Below are 20917 nucleotides of genomic sequence, written 5' to 3'. Positions count from 1 at the left end.
ATCACAGTTTGAGAAAATGAAATGAAATAAGAAAGATGGGACTTCAAGTCTCATGAATACATTCTCAGGTGATATATCTGTTGCTTTCAAGATTTAAAAAATCTTCTTAGTTTTAGAAAAAAAAAAATCTGAAAAATTAGGGTCTGCTTTCAGAGCTCATCCTAAATAATTATCTTATTTCTGGCATCTAGTCTAGTCTAACCGTGGGCTTTGTGACATCCCAGTTACCCAGCATTCCATTCCATTCCATTCCATTCTCCTCCACTGACCTCAGGGATGAGGCTGCCCTGCTCCCACCGTGCCGGTGCCTTGGGCCGGCTGCGGCCACCACCGCTCACAGGAAACGCAGCTGGCACTGGTTTTGCAGCTACATAAAGCCAGTACAATTCTTTATTCATTCAGTGTTACTATGAGCTGGCATGCTCCAGAACCAAATAAAAAAAAGCAAGTTAATCTGAATCTTGACATGCTGGCCACTGAAGTCTAAATCACTTTCTCCAGAGGTAGAACAAAAGCTTTGGTTTATTGGCTACACATCTCCAGTAAAACAGTTAAGCTCTGTTTGCAAACACTAGCTCTATCATGATACCAAGAGAGTCAAAGCTGGCTGTGTAGTACAAGAAGCCACTGCACTTCCAGAGCCATGCAGCACATTTTTTATCATGTTGTGCAATACTTTGTGTAGGACGCGATGCTCCTCCAAGTGCCTAACTGAGGGTCTGAGCCAGCCTGCCCAACAGCTGGTGCCAGCTGACTCCCATGAACCACCCAGGTGTGGGCTCCACAGCTGGAAACTTCCTGAAGTGACAACCCAAACCAGCACAGGGATGGGACCACTGTGGGATTCACAGGGAGTGTTGCAAGCGACCTTGAACAACATAGCCTTGAAGGAAATAGTCTGAGAAAGTAAGTAATGAAGCAAGCGCAGAAAGTGAGCTGAAGATAAAAATGTTTTGAAGCACAGCTGTGAGACCCAAACTAGAAGACATGTGTCTTGATTAACAGCACCAATTAAAAACAGCTGCGGTGCGTGGACAGCAGGGGTTAACCAATCCATGAACAAACTAGGGCACGTGGACAGCAGGGGTTAACCAATCCATGAACAAACTAGAGCGCATGGACAGCTAGTGAATCTATATAAGCACAAACTTGTAAACAATAAAGGTCTTTGGTTTTACCCGCGCCAGAGTCCGTGAATCAATCCCTACAGACCACTAAAATGTTGGCCTGTCTCCGGAGCAAAAATCGCAGTTTGCTCACAAAATCAGACAAGAAAGACTTAAGCCAAAGGATTCCTAGTGCAGCTCCACCAAAGCATATTTCAAGGAATTAGCTACATCTATGTATGTTTTGTACTAAAATGCTTATCAGACCAGTTTGACCTGTGAACATACACACAAACAAAAGCCAAGCAATACAGTATCACAGTTAGCTTCTCAGTTCTTCCCTAATGACAGGGCCAGATCAGGCAATTACAATCACTTTGTCTAACCTTTCATTAAGGAATTAGGGAATCCCAGAAGAGGCTGAGATCAGCCACTCTTCAGAAAGAACAATTCAGTGGGGAAAGAAAAAAAAAAGCACAAGATCTGGCTTGCAATCTGCAAAGCATACACCTATGCTGCAGACACTTGTAGGTTCATTTGTGTCCTCTAACCTCGAAAAATAAACTAGTGCCTTCAAAGTAGACACTATGGGTTTCTCTACATCACTGTCTAAAATAATTTGTGCGCTGTACAAGTAAAAGTGGTACTAACTTCAAAGACTCACCAGTTTGGCTACACTGTACCAAGCTCAGAATGTAACAGTGGAGTTATTTCTTACTAAGCACTGAAGTCAAGACTCAAATTGCATAATCCTTTTCTTTTTTTTCCCCATTGAATTTCTCGATTAAAGCAACAATCATCCACAAATACAACTGCTTTCTTATAGCCCAGCTGTGCTGTCCTGGGACAAACTTCAGAGAAATGATCAGGTTTCAGCACTTCATGTTGTGATACTCACCGCGATGCGACATCGGGATGGCGTTGTGGCCTTTGCCCAGCATATTGTAGATCACAGCTGCTGCTGCACCCCTTCTGGTTGCCATCCTAATTTTTTGAGCAAAACTGCAATTGCCTCTTTTGACCAGCGCTATCCACGGTGGTTTTGTGATGCTGAACTGGGTATTTGCATTGCAGGCTTGGCGATCAGATGTAGGAATAGCCACAAGTCCCCAAACACTAAGTAGAGGAGAATTTAATCCATACAGGCCACATTCGCAGTGCTCCGAAACCGTCTGGTTGCTAGTACTGTTGAAATAGAGTAAATTTACAGAGGCTCCCACAGAAAATGCCTCTGTAGTCTTGAATAAAATCCAAAAAAAGAGGAGATAAAAAAAAATGAACGCAGCCACTTTCTTCATTGCTTGTCTATAAGCACGAAATGTAGATGAAAATAGCGGTATTTTCAGCTGGCAGTGGTGCTTGTTAGCCCACAGCCTGCTGAGGAGTTTGAAATTTCAGCTCCAAGAGGAACTTGACACCACCTGGGTAAGCTCTCCGGGCGCCACTGAGCTCATCTGGAGCAGAGGCTGGGATGGAACCCAGGTGACACGCCTACTCATTGTGACATAGAGATGCAGACTGAAGGACCTGCAAGTAACCTTCGGCCCTAACTTTTTGCTCCTTTTTCACAAAGCATCATTCTCCCCCTTCCTTCCCTCCCATTACTGTACAAATTCTAGCTTTGACGATGCTTCCTAAGAGATAGCTCAAGCTTCCTGTTCCTGTTTCAACTTGAACGTCACTTCAGAGGACCAGGTCATCTTTCATTTGGTGATGTAAGCTCAGGGTTCTCACTTCACAATGCAATCTGTTATGCAAATGACCTTGCTAAAAAGGTCAAAAGTGGAGAGAGGGTAATACTAAAAAAAATTTACCCATCTTTCAGACTAAGATAACCAAGTCATTCCCCGCGTTTCTCCTTTTGGATTCTCTCAGTCATCTACTCTGTGAAGACCAGCTTGATATCTGGTGTTTATAATGAACTGATTTTAATATTGATTTATAATGATGCAAGAGATGCAGAATCATCTAAACTGAGCACAGAGGCAAACTACCTCTTTCAGCCCACTTTCACACTCTAGCTCACTTTCAAGATTTACATTGAGATATCTAAATGATTATCATACAACTCTCCATTTATGTAGGCTCCATAGGTTCTTTCACTGAATTTAGTCAGTGTTGTATGCCATAACAATCACTAGTATCAACTCTTGTTTTCTTATATTAGAACAGAAAAATGAAAACCTTACTAATGTCAAAACTCTGTAGTCCATAATGAAAATAAAGGACAAATTGTAAAGTTATCAAGACCTGTTTCCTGGTTTTCTGCAAATGTCATGCTGCACACAGTGCTGAAAGCCAAGAGAAGCTGCAATCAGTGGCACACATTTTGATGGAAGCTCGACCTAGCTCTCCTGTAGAGATTCTTTTAAAGAGTAAACATGACTATGGAGAAGATTCTTGGAAAACTGAAACAGCTTTTGGAAGTGAACAGAAAATGGAAAGAAATTGAAAGAAATAATCCAAGACATTTACATATATTAATTCATTTATTTATATTCTCCAGTCTTCAGTGTTGCACTAGTTCTACATCACATTAATTCAAAACTGATCTTACCTCTAAGATCTATGACTTAGCAAGTTTTACACACTCAAAAGTACCGTTAGCTACATACAGTTTACCTTCCTCTGTTTTTCTTTGAAATTAATGCTGGAAACATAAGAAACATGCAAATGTAAGATTTTAGAGTACAGTTCTTTGGCTGGGTATGAATTCTACAGTTAAGGAATGTGCTCTGATAGTATTTTACCCTCAGCAGTGGCAATACAAAGCAGCAAGAAAGACAATTCCTATGACATTTTGCAGGAGTGAAGATTCTGTATCTTGGTTTAACACGGCAAAATTGCCATGTTTTGACAGACTCAGGATCAAAAATACTTTGGTTTTATACTTGTGTCAATAAACACCAAGCGGTTTCTTTGCAGAGAGGACCTTCGCCCCAGTGCTGCAGTGCTGGTTTGGCAGGCAGAAGGGAGACAGAGTGGTCAGCCGATATATTAACACTGCAACACTTCAGAAACTGAAGTCGGCAAGCTCAGTGTAACTTACGGGTATGGGGTAAGTGCCTCTACAGAATGACCCAGAGTATTGAAATTCCAAGTCTAACATTCTCTAGCTACACACAAGAAGTCTGTGCTTCTAACATTGGCACTTCGTTCTGCAAGAGTAAATATCCCTCCTTCCCAGCTTTTGCCATGAAAAATTTCAAACACCACTTCTGTAAAATAAAATTATACACTTTAAAGTCTCAAGCGCATATTATACATATTCCACACCATTCTGATATATCTTTTAGAGTTAGGAAGTCCTAACATGGAGGATGAAATGATTAATGCTACATGTTCAAAGTGTAGTAACGAGTGCAATGCAGCAAACAGCCTTTGCTGCATTTCTATTGCATGGGATGGATAGAGTGGCTAGAACAACTGAATAGAGAGGCTCTGTGACAGCGTTAGCCACGTCACTCCTTTCATATAAAGATAATTACTTTAAAAATTGCTTTTAGAAATAATGGTTTCATTAAAATTAGACTTCGATCTGAAGTATATCTAAATAAAAAATACTGGCTGACACAGTCAGCATGGCTCAGTTTGGTATACGAAGTGCTGGTGCTAATCTCTCCCCCTCTAGAGCAATGGCCTCAGATCTTCACATACCCATAAGCAACAAAATTACACAAAAAACATATAGCAAGCAACATCGTGGTCTTCTCTGGTTGGTATGTTTTCATTCTGCCCTCTGTGGCAAGGTTACAATGTACTCCGGAAGCCATGGGTTGACAAAAGTTGCTCTAGAACGAATACTGTATGATCCATACAAAATATAAACATACAATACATAGTCACATTTAATTAACTTTTAGTCTCTGTGTAATTTAAGTTAAGCTTTTCTCATTAATACATTTTTAAACTGTAAACCACACTAGAGAGACAGAATCATTTTATCAATTTCTTTAGAATGTTAAGGCTTTTACTTTTTGTCTGAAGTTGCCTATGAACTGGTACTATAATAGACAGTTACATTTCTCCTTCAGTTACCATTAACTGAAGTTAGGTTACAGAATTTAAGTATCTGAAGACAAAGTCCACTGTCTCCAGGGCAGACAAGTTGAAAGAGATACTCCCCAATTACCAACAGGCTGCTAAAACGTGCCTAGAAGTTTTCCACAGAAGAATAAATCTGTTCCTATAAATTAACTCAGTCAATAACAGTACAATTTAATTGGCAAGCTTCCATAATGCAATAATTTCTTCTCAAAGAATTGAACCGAGACCAGCATTTCACATGGACAAGTTGTTAAATAGCAATGTGTTTTAGCTCCTGCTTGAGAACAATTTCCTAAGGATCAAGCTGTATAAATGATTTGAGGCCGTTTGACATGGGAGGAAAAAGTGGGACTTGGTTCTGAACTCAGCAGGAGCCAGCTGCTACTTAGCATACAGGCAAAAAGTTGACAGAATTTTACAGAGTCTCTTGCTGTTGTGGAAGTAGCAGCTTCTCGCAGCTGCTGAGCTCCTTCATATACTCAGAATACAGCTATGACTAAAGAGAAAGAGGATAGCGGTCATCAACAGAAAAAACCTAATGGTGTGACAAACTGTGTATCCTGCCGTGCTAAGCACTCCTTAGAAACAGTTTTTCTCTTGCAAAGCTAGCAAAGTTCCACTAACAAAGTTTCTTTTTAAAAATATTTCATTATTTTTTTATTAATAAATTAAATATGTTAAAAACCTTTGGGTGCCACACTTACTACCCAACTCTGTATATACAAAAGCAGACATATAAAAAGCAGTTAACCTTGCTCAGGTAAAAAGAACTGAAAGTGGCTTCTTGGATCACGGAGTCCAGTTCCCAGTACTAAAGGCACCATGGTATTTAATCCCTTTCACAAACACAGCAAGCTTCAAGCCTAAAGAGCAGTTAGGCTGCCCTTAGTATCTCTCACTAAAACATCACTATAGAACATAACAGCTGTAATCCTCAAAATTATTCTCATTTCTAGTCTAAATTTATATCACAGTCAGTTAATTCTTTTGCAAACATTGCCTTTAATATTGGGAAAGCCTGCCTCTCTTCTCTGTTCTCACCCTGATATATACCTTTCCTGTGTATGTACGTGCACAGGCAGAGGAAGAGAGATGACAATCATATTCCTTGGTATTCTATCAAAAGATAAGCTCACTATATTGCCTATTCATCCTTCTTGAACATAAGTGACCAAGACATCGTGTAATCTGTTTCATGACTGCCAAAAAACAAAGGCAACAATCGTCCTTCTCAATTATGTGGATGACAATTGCTCTAAGAATCATAATTTCATGTTTGTGTCTGCTAGTTCTAGAAAAGTGCAATGTGTAGAGGGTGTATTCAAGTCACAGCAATTTTATTTCCCTCCTTTTGAACAATATAAATTTGAAAAATAAGTTATTAATTTACACTGGATCCAGCACACCAGGTTCCACCGTCTTGTAGATTTTGCTCAGAAAGACTTCTACCTTATCATCACCCAAGTGACAGATGTCCAAGATGCAGACAACATGTTTGCCGTCTAGATCCATCGCTGCTTTTACAATTTCATCTAGAAGTTAAGAAAAGGTGTTTTAATATACATACAGTAAAAAGGTATACTGAATTGACATCGTTTTCCATGTAGTAATTTGTATGTTTAACCTTCCTTCAGTGAAAAAACTCACTCTAATTATTAAATACTGGCCTACTGTTTTGGTTTGGGTTTTTTGAATTGGGTATTCAATTAGTAAATTCAATCACTAGAAATGACAGCCTCAGAACTTAGATATGGAAAAGCTGAAATATGTATTACTTAACCATTAGTCATTCTCAGACTTCATAGTATTATTCAAGGAAAAGTAAAGATGTATTTAAATACAATCAGGTCTGTCTATATAAACATGCAGGAAAACACAATGCTTATACAGCACTTTGCAATATGATACACATTAATAGAGTTCACCATATTTGTTGTGAGGTGCTAGTAATTAGAAGCATAATCTGAAGGAAAATAATTCAATAGCAGGTAAATACTTCAGTTCATAGGCACTCTAGGTTGCATTAAAGCAGCTGTTCAAAGAGACATCAGTGAAATGGATTGACTGATTGACAGTTATTCCACTCTATTTCAAAGCAGATCAAGCCAAATATTCACATGCTCAGCCACAAATACTGACTTCTATGTCATTACAACTTTGCATCAACAAATAACTGCAAGTACTATCCAGTTCACTTAGGACTTTGCGGTTTGGATATTAAAATACTAGCTTCAGAGTATGAAAACAGCTCCAGTAAAAACTGCCTTGAAAGTTCAGCATTACATCTATTTACTAAAGGTGGTCACATAGAATTCATGTATCTTTCCTGTTAGAGGTGAACAATGTCTGACCTACAACTGACATTTCTATAGAGAATTAAATCTTGTGTTGAAAGATAAAACAAGAAATGATAAATGAGTGACGTCAGTGAAAGCTAGTCTCACTTGAAAGTGGAAACATGTCACGAAGCCTTCCATTGCTAGTGGCTGCCTGTTGACATGCAGAGATGCAACTCATACATGACAGTAATGTATCATTTTGAATGTCTTCTAGTTGAAATAAGTGGGGATCTTCAGGACAAAACAGTGGAAGAAATGCAACATCTATTGCTACATCGTGGTTTATACCTGTTGAAAAAAATATTTAAGTTAGCAGAAAACTTAATCTTCAGCCCATTACCAACTTCATGCATAATTTTTTTTTTTAAAAAACAAACTATTGCAGGCTGAATACTGATTTTTATTTACTTGTTCTTTGTCCATTAATTAATAACTGACATCTAAAAATACATTTCAATATATACACGCATATATATTTATACATAAGCACATTCAAATTGATATGATGTTATAACATACAATGATTTAAAGCTAATAATGCTGTCAGCTGAGAAAATATTAAACCAACATTGGAAGCCATTTCACACTCCTTTTTAACTTTACTGCTGCTACAACGGCAGAGAAATTAATTTTAACCAGTGTGTCTATGCAGTATGTGGTGCAGTACTTGTGCTACTTTCGTCTTGAATATTATATTGTAAGTCCCAGGATTCTAATGACTGTAAATATTCAACACCTTCTCTGCAAATCTCCCTTAGCAAATAATGGAAAGTTTTAAATTACGGGAACTTAACATGAGCATCAATAAGCTAGGCAATTTCCTTCTCCTTTTAATGGGAAAACAAAATCAAACTGACTAATATCCCTCAGTAATGCCAACAAACAGATACACATCAAGTTGCACATTTATATTTTGACAAATAAAGATCAATCAACTGATGCTTTGTGCTAACCAGAAGTAGCAGTTGATGAGTATGGTTAAAACACAGCCCTTAATTTTCTAGCATGGAAGAAAGGCACTTTGGGAGCAACAGTACTCAAAAAAACAACTCAATGAGAATAAAGCTCAAAAAAAGCATTTATAGTTGCCCTTTTCCCTTTAAGAACACTAACTTGTTTCTGATGAATACCTCTCCATCAGAAAGTCAGCTGACAATCAAGTGCAATTGAGTAATTTACCTGATGATGTCAGACAGGTTGAACTAGTGAACAGGACCTACCTCTAATTGTAATAATCAATAGCTTAAGGACTATACACATTCTTCAAATAATACACAGAAACTTACACACAAAATTGCAATTATATGAAAAGTGATACTAGAAACAAGATATTCAGTCATTTCATTTAAAGGTATTTTTAATGAGAATTACAGCTTTCCAGTAAAAAATTATCCTAAATCATGACTCTAACAAAGACCTAAAATGTCAATCATATTTTAAAACTTCAAGAAATACTCAGCATCAACTGATTCATTTAGAGAAATCCATTCCGTTTCTGACAAACTTTCAAGTCATTCTCAAGTTAAAGCAGCAAAGAGGTAAGATCTTATACTTCTCTTGCTTAACCTTTTTTAGAAGCTGAGCTACCAAATACTTACCCAGAACTGTCACTTCGTAATAGCCAAGGCCACTAGCACTTTTAAACTCATTGATATTTTTATCTGCTCTGGTTTCTTTTGGCTGGTGCACTGCTGCATGAAGGTTGTACTGTTGCATAAGTAAGTCTTTGTGCACATAATCAAATTTACGTGGGATGCTTTCTGGGAAAATTGTGCTGTGATGTAAATATTTCATTAACTTGTCTTTCACTTGTGCCCACAGGTCACTCTGCCATGAATCACAAGCTCTTCCAGTCTCTTCAGTTTCAGGTATATCACTCATTCCTTCTCGGTCTATTACAAACATAGAAAATATTTAGTTGTTTATATGCTCACAGAATCATATCACTTCTCTACTAGACAAGAAATATTTTCATTAGAAAATATTAGAATAATTTCAGTTATGAAGACATGGCAGAATGTTCAAAACATGCAACACAAAGAATTAAACTAGAGTTGAAATGTGAGTAAACTGGTAACCTTAGAGGCTAGACTTTTAGTAAAAAGGACTGATTTCACCACATGAAGAGCACCATCGTGGCTTATTTTTGGAGAGCACGTAACTTGTTTAATGAACAGCCTGAAAACCATGAAAACAAGTTTAAAATGGGTACAAGTGAAAGTAAACTTTTCCATCCCTTGCACAATAACTATATGCTGACATTGAGGACTACGATACATTTAAAATTTCTTGCTATGCAGTCAATAGTAGCTCCATTCTCCTTTCCTATGACATGTAACTTGAGGATTGTTAATGGTAAAAGCTTATATAACTATCGCTTCCAATTCTGAAGGTGTTAAATGCCACATTTTGAGCTTGTCAGAAAGCTCATTTCAAAATATTTCCAGTATAGCCTTGGATCTCCTCCATCTCCTGTGAAAAAACTTCTTATCAAGTAGCATTCTGAACTGGGTATATTATCCATTTCTCTATGAACATATGCTTTTTTACTTTACTTTTTAGTGTCATAATTGCTATGATGGACTATCAGGATGTTAAAAAAGGAAGAAACCAGAATGTACACAGACAAACTTGATACAACATAAGCAAGAACATTCAACAAGGGAAATAAGAGTCTGGCTGCATTGAATTAGGCAGCAAAGGACAGTAAATTTAAAGAAAATTGACACTAAGACTGGAATTGAAAGTGTGCTCTGGATTGCATAAAGCAGTCTGCAGTTATTTTTCTCACAGAACTCTAATTTATCATACAAGGTAAAGGGGCACATGAAAGCTGCTACACGAAGAACGATTTTTTCTCACCATTTTACTTGGAGAATTGCAATATTCTCTACAAGCATGAAGACAATACTATACATTAGGCAAATAAAGTACAAAAAAGTTTCAAAATATAAGTGGTGGGATTAAAAAAAAACCAACAACTTTCTCTTTCTAAAACTTCAATCATGACTTTACTTTTCTCCCTCAAGATATCATTGGTGCTGTAATTTGTGTGTCCTACTTGTACACTCATTACTAACTTAGCATAAACAGATGTGTAATTAGGACAGCACAGTAGAAACAGCCACCACTGGTTATTTAAACAATAAGATGCTGAAATCTTTAACAATCTGACCGCACTTTAGAAGAAAAATAAAACAAATGTTTGAATTCCTCTAGCTACAGAGAGCCTCTTGGCAGCAAAGACTACTTTCTTCTTTAAAGCAATTAAAAATATAAAAATGGCTACGGTGAACATTTAAACACATGATTTCCCACAAAAAGCAACTGAGACGAACCCTATTTTGAGTTCAGTTAGCAGAAGGATTTTTTTTAAATCTACTGTATAATTACAGTACACAGCAGATGTTTTTTTCTTGTAAAAAGTTAGAAGTTAATTTGGTCATCAGCCTACACTGTTACTATAAAGCTTCTTTCTTGCAAACACTTTTGTTAGTAAATCTGAGTCAGTGCATTTCTGCTTTACAGTTATGTTTTGTGTTATCTTACGGCACAGACTGCAAACTTTTAGTCCTCCTTTGTACTTCTTGCAAAAAATAGTATCTGGAGTACATAAAATTCCAGTGAGTGAACCTTATCCCAATACTGCTCCCCCTCCCCAAGATATTTCAACATTTAAAATATAAACTTTAACAATTTACTTTGTTTTATTCAAAGTGTGTTACTTTGATGCAGGCTGCTATGATATCGAGCTGCTAAGAGATGAAAGTGTCAGCAGCGCTAATACACAGTTATAAAGGGAGGGGAAAAAAAAAAATTTCATGCTCCCATAAATAGCTTCTAAAGGCAGTTTCCCTTGCTTGTATTAAAAAAACCAAACAAACCCAAAAACCTCTACCTGGACCATGGTAACAACACTATGAAGCTTAGAGTAACACTTTTCCATTTTATATGGTACCTATGACCTGCATATCTGTAAATGGAAAAAGAAGTATATGATATGCAAGTAATTGACATACAATCTCAGAATACTGCAAAAAAAAAAAAAGGTATCTTCAAAATCTGAACGAACATAGCATAGAAAAGTGTTCACTTTGATACATACACCATAATTAGCTGGCTTGTTAAGCAAATACAAACATGCTGTTATTTAGATAAAACTAGCATCAGCTAAACAATTAGTATTTTATATAAGACTAATAATACTGCCAGTAGGACTGATATTAGGTGAGAAAAATACATGCATATGTTTAGTAGCTACATTTACTAACATTTTCATATAATTGTTGCACACTTACATTAGATGAGAGACTCATTAATTTATTTTGGACTACACTCAAAATATCAGCCAACTGAAGTTAAATTGCCTCTCACATGCAGTGAGGAAATATCAGTGTAAATGATATTGTAATTTAAGAATAAAAGTAATAAAAGAATAAAAGATATAAATATCTAAATAAAAGTATCTAAATATAAGTATCTAATGCAAGGTATCTTTACTAGTTAAAAAATAAGGCATGTATTTCACTGCACATCTTCACATCCTTTTTTTTTTTTTCTTTGAAAACCAGCCTTTTAAACCAACTCATTGAAACTGCATACATTTATTCATTTAATGAGATCTACATGATAGCCCAACAAATTGTAGAGAGTAACAGCATAGCACAATAAACACTACTGCTACCAGAAATTCCTGTAAAAATCCTTTCAGGTGAGAATACTCAATCTGATTTCTCATTTTTAAAGTAACAAGAAATTCCACAGACCAATAAAGTAATTGGTTATCAAACTTGCTTACGGATATGTTTTCTTGCTTTTGAAGAACAGATCTCTACATAGTACCTCAGGCTGTTTTTTCTCTCGAATAAAACTTCACTTTAAACAGTTACCTGTACAAAGTTTTCTCCAATTTCAAAGTTTCCTAATCATTTCAGTCTCTTAATACATTAAACATCTTGGAAAATTCACTGTAATTTCTATTGCTTTAAAGCAGCACAATGGTGTAGATCATTGTCAACAGGCTAAAAGACAATCTATCATGATCATTACTAAATTAAGATGAACTGCTGCCTTGTGAAAATAAAAGAATAGACAACATTATACATAATGCAGCTATACATAGAAGTAAATTGGCAGACATTAACGTTAGGACAGATGCTAGTAGTAGATGAACTTTTAGATAAAATTACATGACTCAGAGTACATTCAGTCAGCTTTAAGAAGAGGAAAGCATGTCAAAATATTTGCAGGAAAAAAAAAAACAGACCAAGCTGCACATAATGACAACTGACAAATGAGATTTCCTTCTTCATCCAAAAATAGGTATCAAGAAACTAACTGCATGGAACACGAGTTTATTTTTCAATTGCAGAGGAAGAAAGAAAAAATTAATAATATTAACTTAGAAAAATCCCTAACCCAAACACCATTCATATTACTGGCTTGTATGTTTCATCCATCTCCTCCCCACATCTTGTATTTGTCTTTTTAATTAGGTACTCACATAGCTTTGGGGCTACCTTCCCAGAGAGGGACAATTTTATCACATGCAGGTCACTATAGCAAGAAAACTGTCAAAATGTGAGAAAATGTGAGATCTTATGATCAACTGAGAAAATGTGAGATCTTATGCTACTAAGTGCTTCTGAGGTACGAAACTAACTTAAAACTGTATAAAGCAACACTGAGAATTTATTCCCCATATTGGGAAACAGCCCAACACTGTTCTTCCAGCCACCCTTTAGAACACATCAGGGATATGACTGAGCAGAATGACATGAACAATATGTTGCTACAGTGGCTCTCTAGAGGTTGATGCAGCCCGATGTACAGAAGAACTGTCCTGACAAACAAGGGTTATAAGGATATCTTGGTTGCCTGTTTTGGACCTGAAGAGAAGAAGGAGGCTTAAACCTCCTACAGTTAATGTAACAACCATTTGCAACGTACCTGTGCAGCACTGTAAATTGTCTGATACAGCCTGTTCATTTTTATCTCGCACAAAATCTTCATGTTGAAATTCATCCAAGCTATAAAAAGAAAGTCATAGTGTGTATATATATATTTAAAACCTATTTAACCTCAAACGCTATGCAGCAAAAGTTCAAACCTTGACAGATTTCTAGTAATAAATGATACAAGCTCCAACCAGTGACCGCTAGTATCTGGTTTCATATCACGAGACTTGTAATACAGTAGTTTGACATAATGAGACCTACTACACTCAGTAAATCAGTGTTGAACTGCTCAGGACAAGCACCGCTGTATTTCTTTGCTTTACGAAGCAGATAGGCAAGTATTCCACGCTCAAAACCCAGCGTTTGCTGTCCTCTACTGGGCACCTACTGGAGACAGCATCTGTGACACTGAAAACCGAACATCGCGGACAGCCGGCGGGTTTATGACTTGATTCTAAAAACCGCTTGCACAGCACGCTGCTTGTACTTTCATAACCAGCAGCCTTCAGCAGTCAAAAACTAAGCATGAATGGAGCCGCATCATCACTCCAAAGTGATCGAGAAATTCCAAATATATATTTTCCTTTGGACATACTACCCTGTTGTAACAATCAGTTCAATCAAACTAGATTTTTGTTATACTTTCATTTTTAACTGTGAAATCTTGAATTAACAGTAAGTAACTATTCTCTAACAACGCCTAATGAATGACCTAGGATATTATGCAGGAGAAAAACATAATAGATACTCTGCAGCCACAACATGGCAAAATAAGCTCTGGCCCATTTATTCCCTTCTTCTTTCCTCCATTCCTCTTATTATAAACTCACCATGATGTCTGAATAAACTTAGGAAAAGGGCTATCTTGATTATCTTGCATCACAAACAACTGAGACATAGGCAAGACTTTGTTAAGGTACCATTAAAATTCCAGACTCCCAAAGTAGTTACTAACAAAATACTGTAACTACAAATACACAGGGACAATATACAGACAGTGAAAAAGGAATCAAAGACGAGCATGTTGTTTAGTGGGGCGTTCTATATTTCAGTCATAAGGATTTACAGGTTTTTTTTCAATTTTTCCCATTTCATACTAGGCTATATATCTAAAATTTCATGTCAATGTTCCATAACAAATGGCAAATATCTAAAATCTAGTGAAAAGATAAAAGGAAATACATTGCGGTTTTGCAGTACGAAAGTATATTTTATGAAATTCACTATCGTCACAGTGTGGGCTAAGTACTGGAGTGACCACCTTGTGATCTCCAACCCTAAGCACAAAAGAATCCTCACTTAAGCAGAGCAAACTGTGCAACTGAAGTTTCAGCCACCTTATTTTGTAAACAAAAAAAGCTGCCACATAAATAACTTTAAAAAGGCATGAGCCTACTTGCATCCCACCACCCACCCAAGCTTCTGAGTAGGTGTGTTGAAAATGTTGGTAAAGGAAAATTTGTATGTATTTCTTTGTGACCTTGTAGTCCAAAATATTTTTCAAATATTGTGGTCCAGGGCAACCTCAGAAAGATACATGCAAGACATCAAACCTAAATGTATGTAGTGGTATTTTTATGTTTTCTGATGAAAGGTAGCAGGAAAGTTTGTCTCTTTCTAAAATGATAATTCAGTAATTACATTGTGCTTCCTATGATATTATTTCTAGACAAAAGAATGTTCCCATGAATATAGTATCTTACGAAGAATTAATTCCCTTTACAAGAATCATCACGGAAAGTAATTACTGTCTGTGCATAACAATAAATTAAACATTTACGTACCAGTTACATTAATAAATTTTGAAGCCATTAGAAAACATTTTCAAAAGTATTAACAAAAGTAGTCGAATTAAAGATTAATGCCCACAAAACTAATTCTTACTTTCGAGACTCAGACTTCTCAACAAGAGACACGAAAAGCTAGCACAATGTTAGGAAAGGCTCACTCAGAAATCAACGTGTCAAGTTAGATACATGCCAACTGCCCTCTTCATTAAAGCAGAGGATTAAACCAAGTCATACTGCTGACAAGTTGATATTATGGAAATGGTTTCTTTTTCTTTTAAAATTGTCTAGTTTTGGAGGTGCATGGGCTGTGATTTAGAGCTAGTAGAGCCTCTGAAAAATATGAAAATAACTTGTCACAATTTTTCCCTACTTGTCTCACATATCTGTAGCTGGGATGATTTCTCCTGCCTGCCCAACACGTTATTCCTACAGGACTGCTTTCTGCTGGGTGTGTGTAGAGTGTAACTCGAGCTAGGTTTGTAAGGGAAATCTACTTGTCTATACACACAGTTTATATGCTTCTTTGCCAGCCAGTATGTCTGCAAGCCACCTGATATAACCCAAGTCCTTCCCTTTACTGCAATATGCTGCGGTGGTTGTACACCACAACACCCACATTCCTATTTTGCCCATGCCAGCTTTATGAGAAAGTGTGCCATGCCAAATTTGCTATTCCCAGCCCGCATTCTGCAGACTCGCTTTTTCACAGATGCCCACTTGCAAAAAAGTCTTTATTCAGTATTTCCAGATGCAGTGGTATTCACTTTTTCAGTCATTTTACTTTAAAGTATTGTCAACAAAATTAACATTAATCAAAATAGATGGCAGATGAATACTTTTAGAAAATACTGGGAAAATAAGCATGTCTTGTGCTTCACACCTATTTCCTAAGCACTGGGACTAAATGGGATAAACAAAATTAAGAAAGAAAATAGTTACAACCTGTGGCTATGTCCAAATGATGCAAGGAATTAAAGTGCTGCAAAACAACAAAACAAAACACCCCACTCACTGATATGACTGGTAAAAGCCTCATTTTATAGACTGGCTTTAAATCAACTTAACTCAACTGTCACGACACCGTTATGGTATATGCGTCTACCACAGCAAGTAACAGAGAAACCAAAGAGAGTTCTGCAATAATTTGACAAGTCTACACAAATTGGTTGTTGATATCTACCAATTTCTCCCTCAAAAATTCTGATTTATGTGAAAAAGGGGTTTGAAGGAAATGTTAAATTCTGGGAAACTTTCAGTTATGCAAACCTCAAGCTGAATTTCCCCATATTATAGAATCCCCATCCCTTAGCTCTCATCAGAGGAGAGAGAAAAAGTAGAAAAGGGTCTAAGTTACATAAACATTTAGAAGTGAAACTGCAAGGATAGAAGCATACAAAAAAGTTACTTTCAAGCAGTGTAGAGCGTGAGCATGTAGTGCACCAGCAACTCCATCGTAACTGCAGTGCTAAATTTAAGATTAAAATGCTAAGAAAACTACTATAGTTTTTTTCACTTCCACAAAAATAAGCCTTTCTGAAATTCCTGACCTTTCCTCAATCACAATAAACTATCAATTAAACTACTTTGGGGTATATTAAATGCTTAAAAGTACACTTATGTTGAATGTCTCTACTAGCAAGGATATAAATATCCACAATAATATTAAATTAACCAGTTTCCTCTTGCCTTGTTCTTTCTGAAACCCTTATTAATCAAATAAGTTACCTTAGAAATGTAGGAACTGAAGCTGTCAATAAAGAACTTTAAAATAAGCTTTTACTGTTTTTAAAAAAAAAAAACCTTAAAAAATGCGACCACATGCTGAAAAACTGCACAAAATACTTGACACAAAATAATCTAAGTTAGAATACATATTTCAAAATATCTCTCTGCTCTTGTTATTTCATCATCGTGTTAAAATTTCAGTGAGAGCTGACATTCTGCTACTTCTAGGCAACAGAACAGAAAACAATGCCATTTTAAGGTATGTCAGGTTAACTTTCTATTTTTCTTTTGCAATTTGGAGAATTCAGCACAACTTCATAGTTAATTACAGAAATACACAAGTTACCTTTTAATTATATAGAGTGAAACAGCTTTCCATAATCCAACACAGACTTTTTCCTCCTTTAGTTGGGGTTCTAGCACTAATGGCATAGAGTGGACACACAGGTAGCGAGGAGAGTAGCAGATTGAGAAAAGCAGAGAAAAAAGTAAACATGCCTTAACTTTTTGCTTTACTTTTCAGAAATGGGGAGAAAACATTCTTCCCACCCTCCACCCCCAAGAAAAAAAATGGAACATTTCTCAGCAAGCAAAAGAAAACAGGATTCCTCACATTCCAAAAAACCTCCTGATTTTCCTATGGATTTGTGCCACAAGTCCCTGCAAACTCCTGCACCACCTGCAAAGATGTGACCTTAAAGCCAGGTGTCACACTTTTAATGAACGGGCTGCAGAGCCAGGCAACCATTTCCCCTAGAAAATGCACTATCTACCAAGAGGACCTGAGGAAACAACAGACATGTGGGCTCAAAAGAGTCTCATTTATCCCACAGAAAAAGCTTTTGCAAATTAGCTTCCAAGAAATGTTTTTCAAGAAAACAGGCATGCTTGTAGGGCAGTAATACTGGCAGAATGGTCAACAACTTATGATCAACTCCATCATTACAATTGTTGCTATATCCCTAGCACCATGACTCTTTGTTTTAGGGGGGAGGGAAGAGGTGCTAAAAGTGAACTAAGAAAGCAGCTGAGGGGTACACATACTCATGACACAAGCCCAAATCACGAATGCCAAAAAAACCAAACATCCAAAGTTACTGACATCAAAGAGTTCAAATATTCAAGTTTCCTGAGCTGTGTTTGGAACACATGACAAGAATTTATGGCCCTTAAACAAAATGCACAAAGGAAAGTCCCTTTTTACCTCAGGCTAGCAAATAACATCACTCACTCAGTTTTCTTAATAATTTCCCATCTGTAGTTGTTTCATTAGGTTCCAGACTTGTCAGGGCTCTGGATTTGAAATTCCTATCTGAATTTAAAAAAAAATAAATCCTCTCTGGATCCAAACCAGTGTTGAGTAGTGAAGCAGCCAAGTGGCTTCTCAAGGACAACTATACTTACACCTCTGTAGCATCAAGGATGATGTATAGCTCAACCACCACTAGCAAATCCATGAATGCTATTATATTGTTCGCTCCACTTGCTAATTAAGCATCCCTCCTTCCTACCTTTGACTTTCCTACTTAAACTCTAATCTCTCTGAAACAAAGACTACAGGTATTACTCTGCTTACCATGATGGACCCCTGCTACTATATATTCCCTAAGTAGCACTAGTAGCAATATAAAGGTATGTTTAATAACACACTCAAAATTATGTTTCAGAATAAAATAATCCAATATATTTGGATTAATCCAATAAAATAATCCAATATATTACTAGAATCAGTGCAGAAGTAGTGAATAGAAAATATTAAACCCTACCCTGATCTGTTTTTTCATTTCACTTCCATACAGATTCCTAACCTGTAAAAGTTTAACTTCAAATATCCTTGTTTCATTATTGCAATTATTTAACGTAATTAACTTCACATGACTTACCCAAATTTTCTTCTTGCAGACCGTGTGAAATAGCGGTAAGATGATACAGGAATAACAGGTGCACTTCCCCTTAAAGTAGGAAATTCACCATTATTTTACAGTATTTATTTAAATGGAAACACACAAAGCGAAGAACATACATGTTTTTTCTTTCAGAACTAACCTAAGACACTCAAATGTTGGAATTTTTCTTATGGAATGGAAATCCACTAACAAGTTTGCTGTAACACTACCAAAACAGCACTTCTGTTCACCAGGGTTTTCTTAATCTTAAGTTTTCATTCAATCCTAATTATATTTCATCTTATTTTCCTTCAAAATATTCTGAAGATCCACCCTCTTCCCACATTACGACTTTTGGATGTGAAAAGTTGAGAAGAAAAATATACCCTTTAGAGCATTAGAAATACACTACAAAAAAAAAAAAAAAAAAGATGTGACTGGCTAGATTGTTGCAACATTAAATCTGTCAGTGTATACACCAGGCTTTTAACACTAAGTATGGGTACATTAGATTTTGCACAAACATTGCAACAAAGGGCAATCTTCTACAAGCAGATATTTTACTCTTGAATCTAATACGGTTGTATCAGACAAATTGCCTTATTCAATTTCCTTATATCACACTGATAACCTTTGTCTATGTCTGACTAGACCCAATACAATTTCATGAAATCTCATCACAAGCAGAGCCATAGTACAAGTTATTTCAAGCCTTTACGTTAGCACATGACCACCATCTACTTGCCTTTCTGACAGCAGGTTACAGTTACATGCAGCACATTTCATTAACAAGGAAGAAAAAACTAAGGTATATTTGAAATTAAGGAACAGGTATACCTGATCCTGTTTCTGCATTTTCAGTGAAGAAATCTTATTTCCTCACACCACTGTAACTGTTACTTGTTCCACAGGCACATCGCTAAGCTATACATGGTTCAAGTATTAACTACTTTTATTTCAAATCTATGAGTTTAACAACAAAGTAGCATAAATATTAATCAGAAGAGAGCACTGCAAACCAGATATCTGCTTTAATCAAGCCTTCATTAGCCTCAACAGTATAATTGTCATCACCTGATGCTAAGAAAAGTACCTAACTACCTTTTAAAGATTAAACTACATATGGTTTTAAAGCTGTCTTGTGTATTTTCTATGGCCGAGGCTCTGAACTAATTTCTGTAAACACTTTTTAGAAGATCTGCTACATATTTACGAAAAGAGCTTACTGTTCTGCATCTGTATTTAGTCTGCGTGGTATCTTCCTCTTGACTGAACTCTTTTTTGACAGTAGAGGTTGGTGCTGATGTTGTTCCCCAGGAGTGCAATGTGGCCCCACAAAAGACTTAACTTCTTTATTTTGAATGTTGGCGGTTTTTTCCTTGTGAACACAGTCTTCTTCGGACATAGCAGAACTTTCAAGAGACTGAGAAGTATCTTTCTGCAACAACAGTTAATTATTTAAGAGTTTCAAAGCATTTAAAGCTATTGCTTCCAACTCAAAAACCTGAAAGTTTTGAAGTAACTTTTAAAGGAACAGAACAATGTACCCTACCTTGTGAAAGTCACATTATATCTAGCAGAAATTACCTTCTAATCATATTAATAAGATAAACTCTGTCTAGAAATCGGCAGTGAGCACGTTGCAGTAGTTGCCTCTCCCACATTCTAATTTACATTAGGTTACCCAGTCAGTCACACTAGTAACTTCTACCAAGCTACATAGTTTTACAGGGGACTGCCATAATGCTTTTAGAAAAGCACTGAATCACTGCTTTTTAAAAAGTTCTAAATTATGACTTTCAAAAATTTTGCTCTCAAAATAGCAAATGAAGTTAATCAAGAGACAATGTAACTAGGTTCTGAACTCAAATGCAAAATTCTCCATTCTAATTACGATCATAGTTGCTTAAGTGTTATAGCATTAATTCCAAATACTGTACCTGAACGACTTCTACTTCTGAGGCTTCTTCAGCTGCACTGCTAGAGCTGACGTATCTTATGGCACTAATTATTCCCTGAACAGCAATGCGCTTGTGTTCTCTGTAGTGCAAGTCTTCAATCTCTTTC

At 36.5% G+C, this 20917-nt stretch overlaps 2 protein-coding genes across 2 annotated transcripts in view; both read right to left on the bottom strand.

Moving 5' to 3' along the window:
• Window positions 1–224: 224 nt before the first annotated feature.
• On the bottom strand, window positions 225–5628 carry RNF128 (ring finger protein 128, E3 ubiquitin protein ligase). Its single transcript, XM_009703382.1, has 3 exons — window positions 5573–5628; window positions 2005–2291; window positions 225–367 (listed from the first exon to the last, which is right to left on the bottom strand). Exons 1-3 carry the CDS (start codon window positions 5626–5628, stop codon window positions 225–227), a joined length of 486 nt encoding a protein of 161 aa, XP_009701684.1.
• A 911-nt stretch (window positions 5629–6539) lies between these two features.
• LOC104164143 (chromosome unknown open reading frame, human CXorf57) overlaps window positions 6540–20917 on the bottom strand; it is a 24983-nt gene continuing 10605 nt past the window's right edge. Inside the window, 7 exon segments of the mRNA XM_009703380.1 lie at window positions 6540–6685; window positions 7598–7780; window positions 9091–9384; window positions 13442–13521; window positions 18848–18916; window positions 20077–20288; window positions 20791–20917. The exon segment at window positions 20791–20917 is cut by the window's right edge and continues 29 nt beyond it. Of these exon segments, the coding sequence (XP_009701682.1) occupies window positions 6540–6685; window positions 7598–7780; window positions 9091–9384; window positions 13442–13521; window positions 18848–18916; window positions 20077–20288; window positions 20791–20917 (1111 nt within the window).

Source organism: Cariama cristata, unplaced genomic scaffold (assembly GCF_000690535.1).
Source record: "Cariama cristata isolate BGI_N322 unplaced genomic scaffold, ASM69053v1 scaffold10827, whole genome shotgun sequence".
Lineage (NCBI taxonomy): Eukaryota > Metazoa > Chordata > Aves > Cariamiformes > Cariamidae > Cariama > Cariama cristata.
Note: the sequence above shows the minus strand (reverse complement) of the source record. Positions and strands in the feature narration are given on the sequence as shown.

Coding starts and splice junctions, on each gene's coding strand:
- RNF128 (XM_009703382.1), bottom strand. CDS start 5,628: ATGAAGGAGCTCAGCAGCTGCGAGAAGCTGCTACTTCCACAACAGCAA. Junction 2,292..5,572: donor CCACAACAGCAAGAGACTCT/GTAAAATTCTGT, acceptor CTATTTCAACAG/TACTAGCAACCAGACGGTTT. Junction 368..2,004: donor CATCCCGATGTCGCATCGCG/GTGAGTATCACA, acceptor GGCTTTATGTAG/CTGCAAAACCAGTGCCAGCT.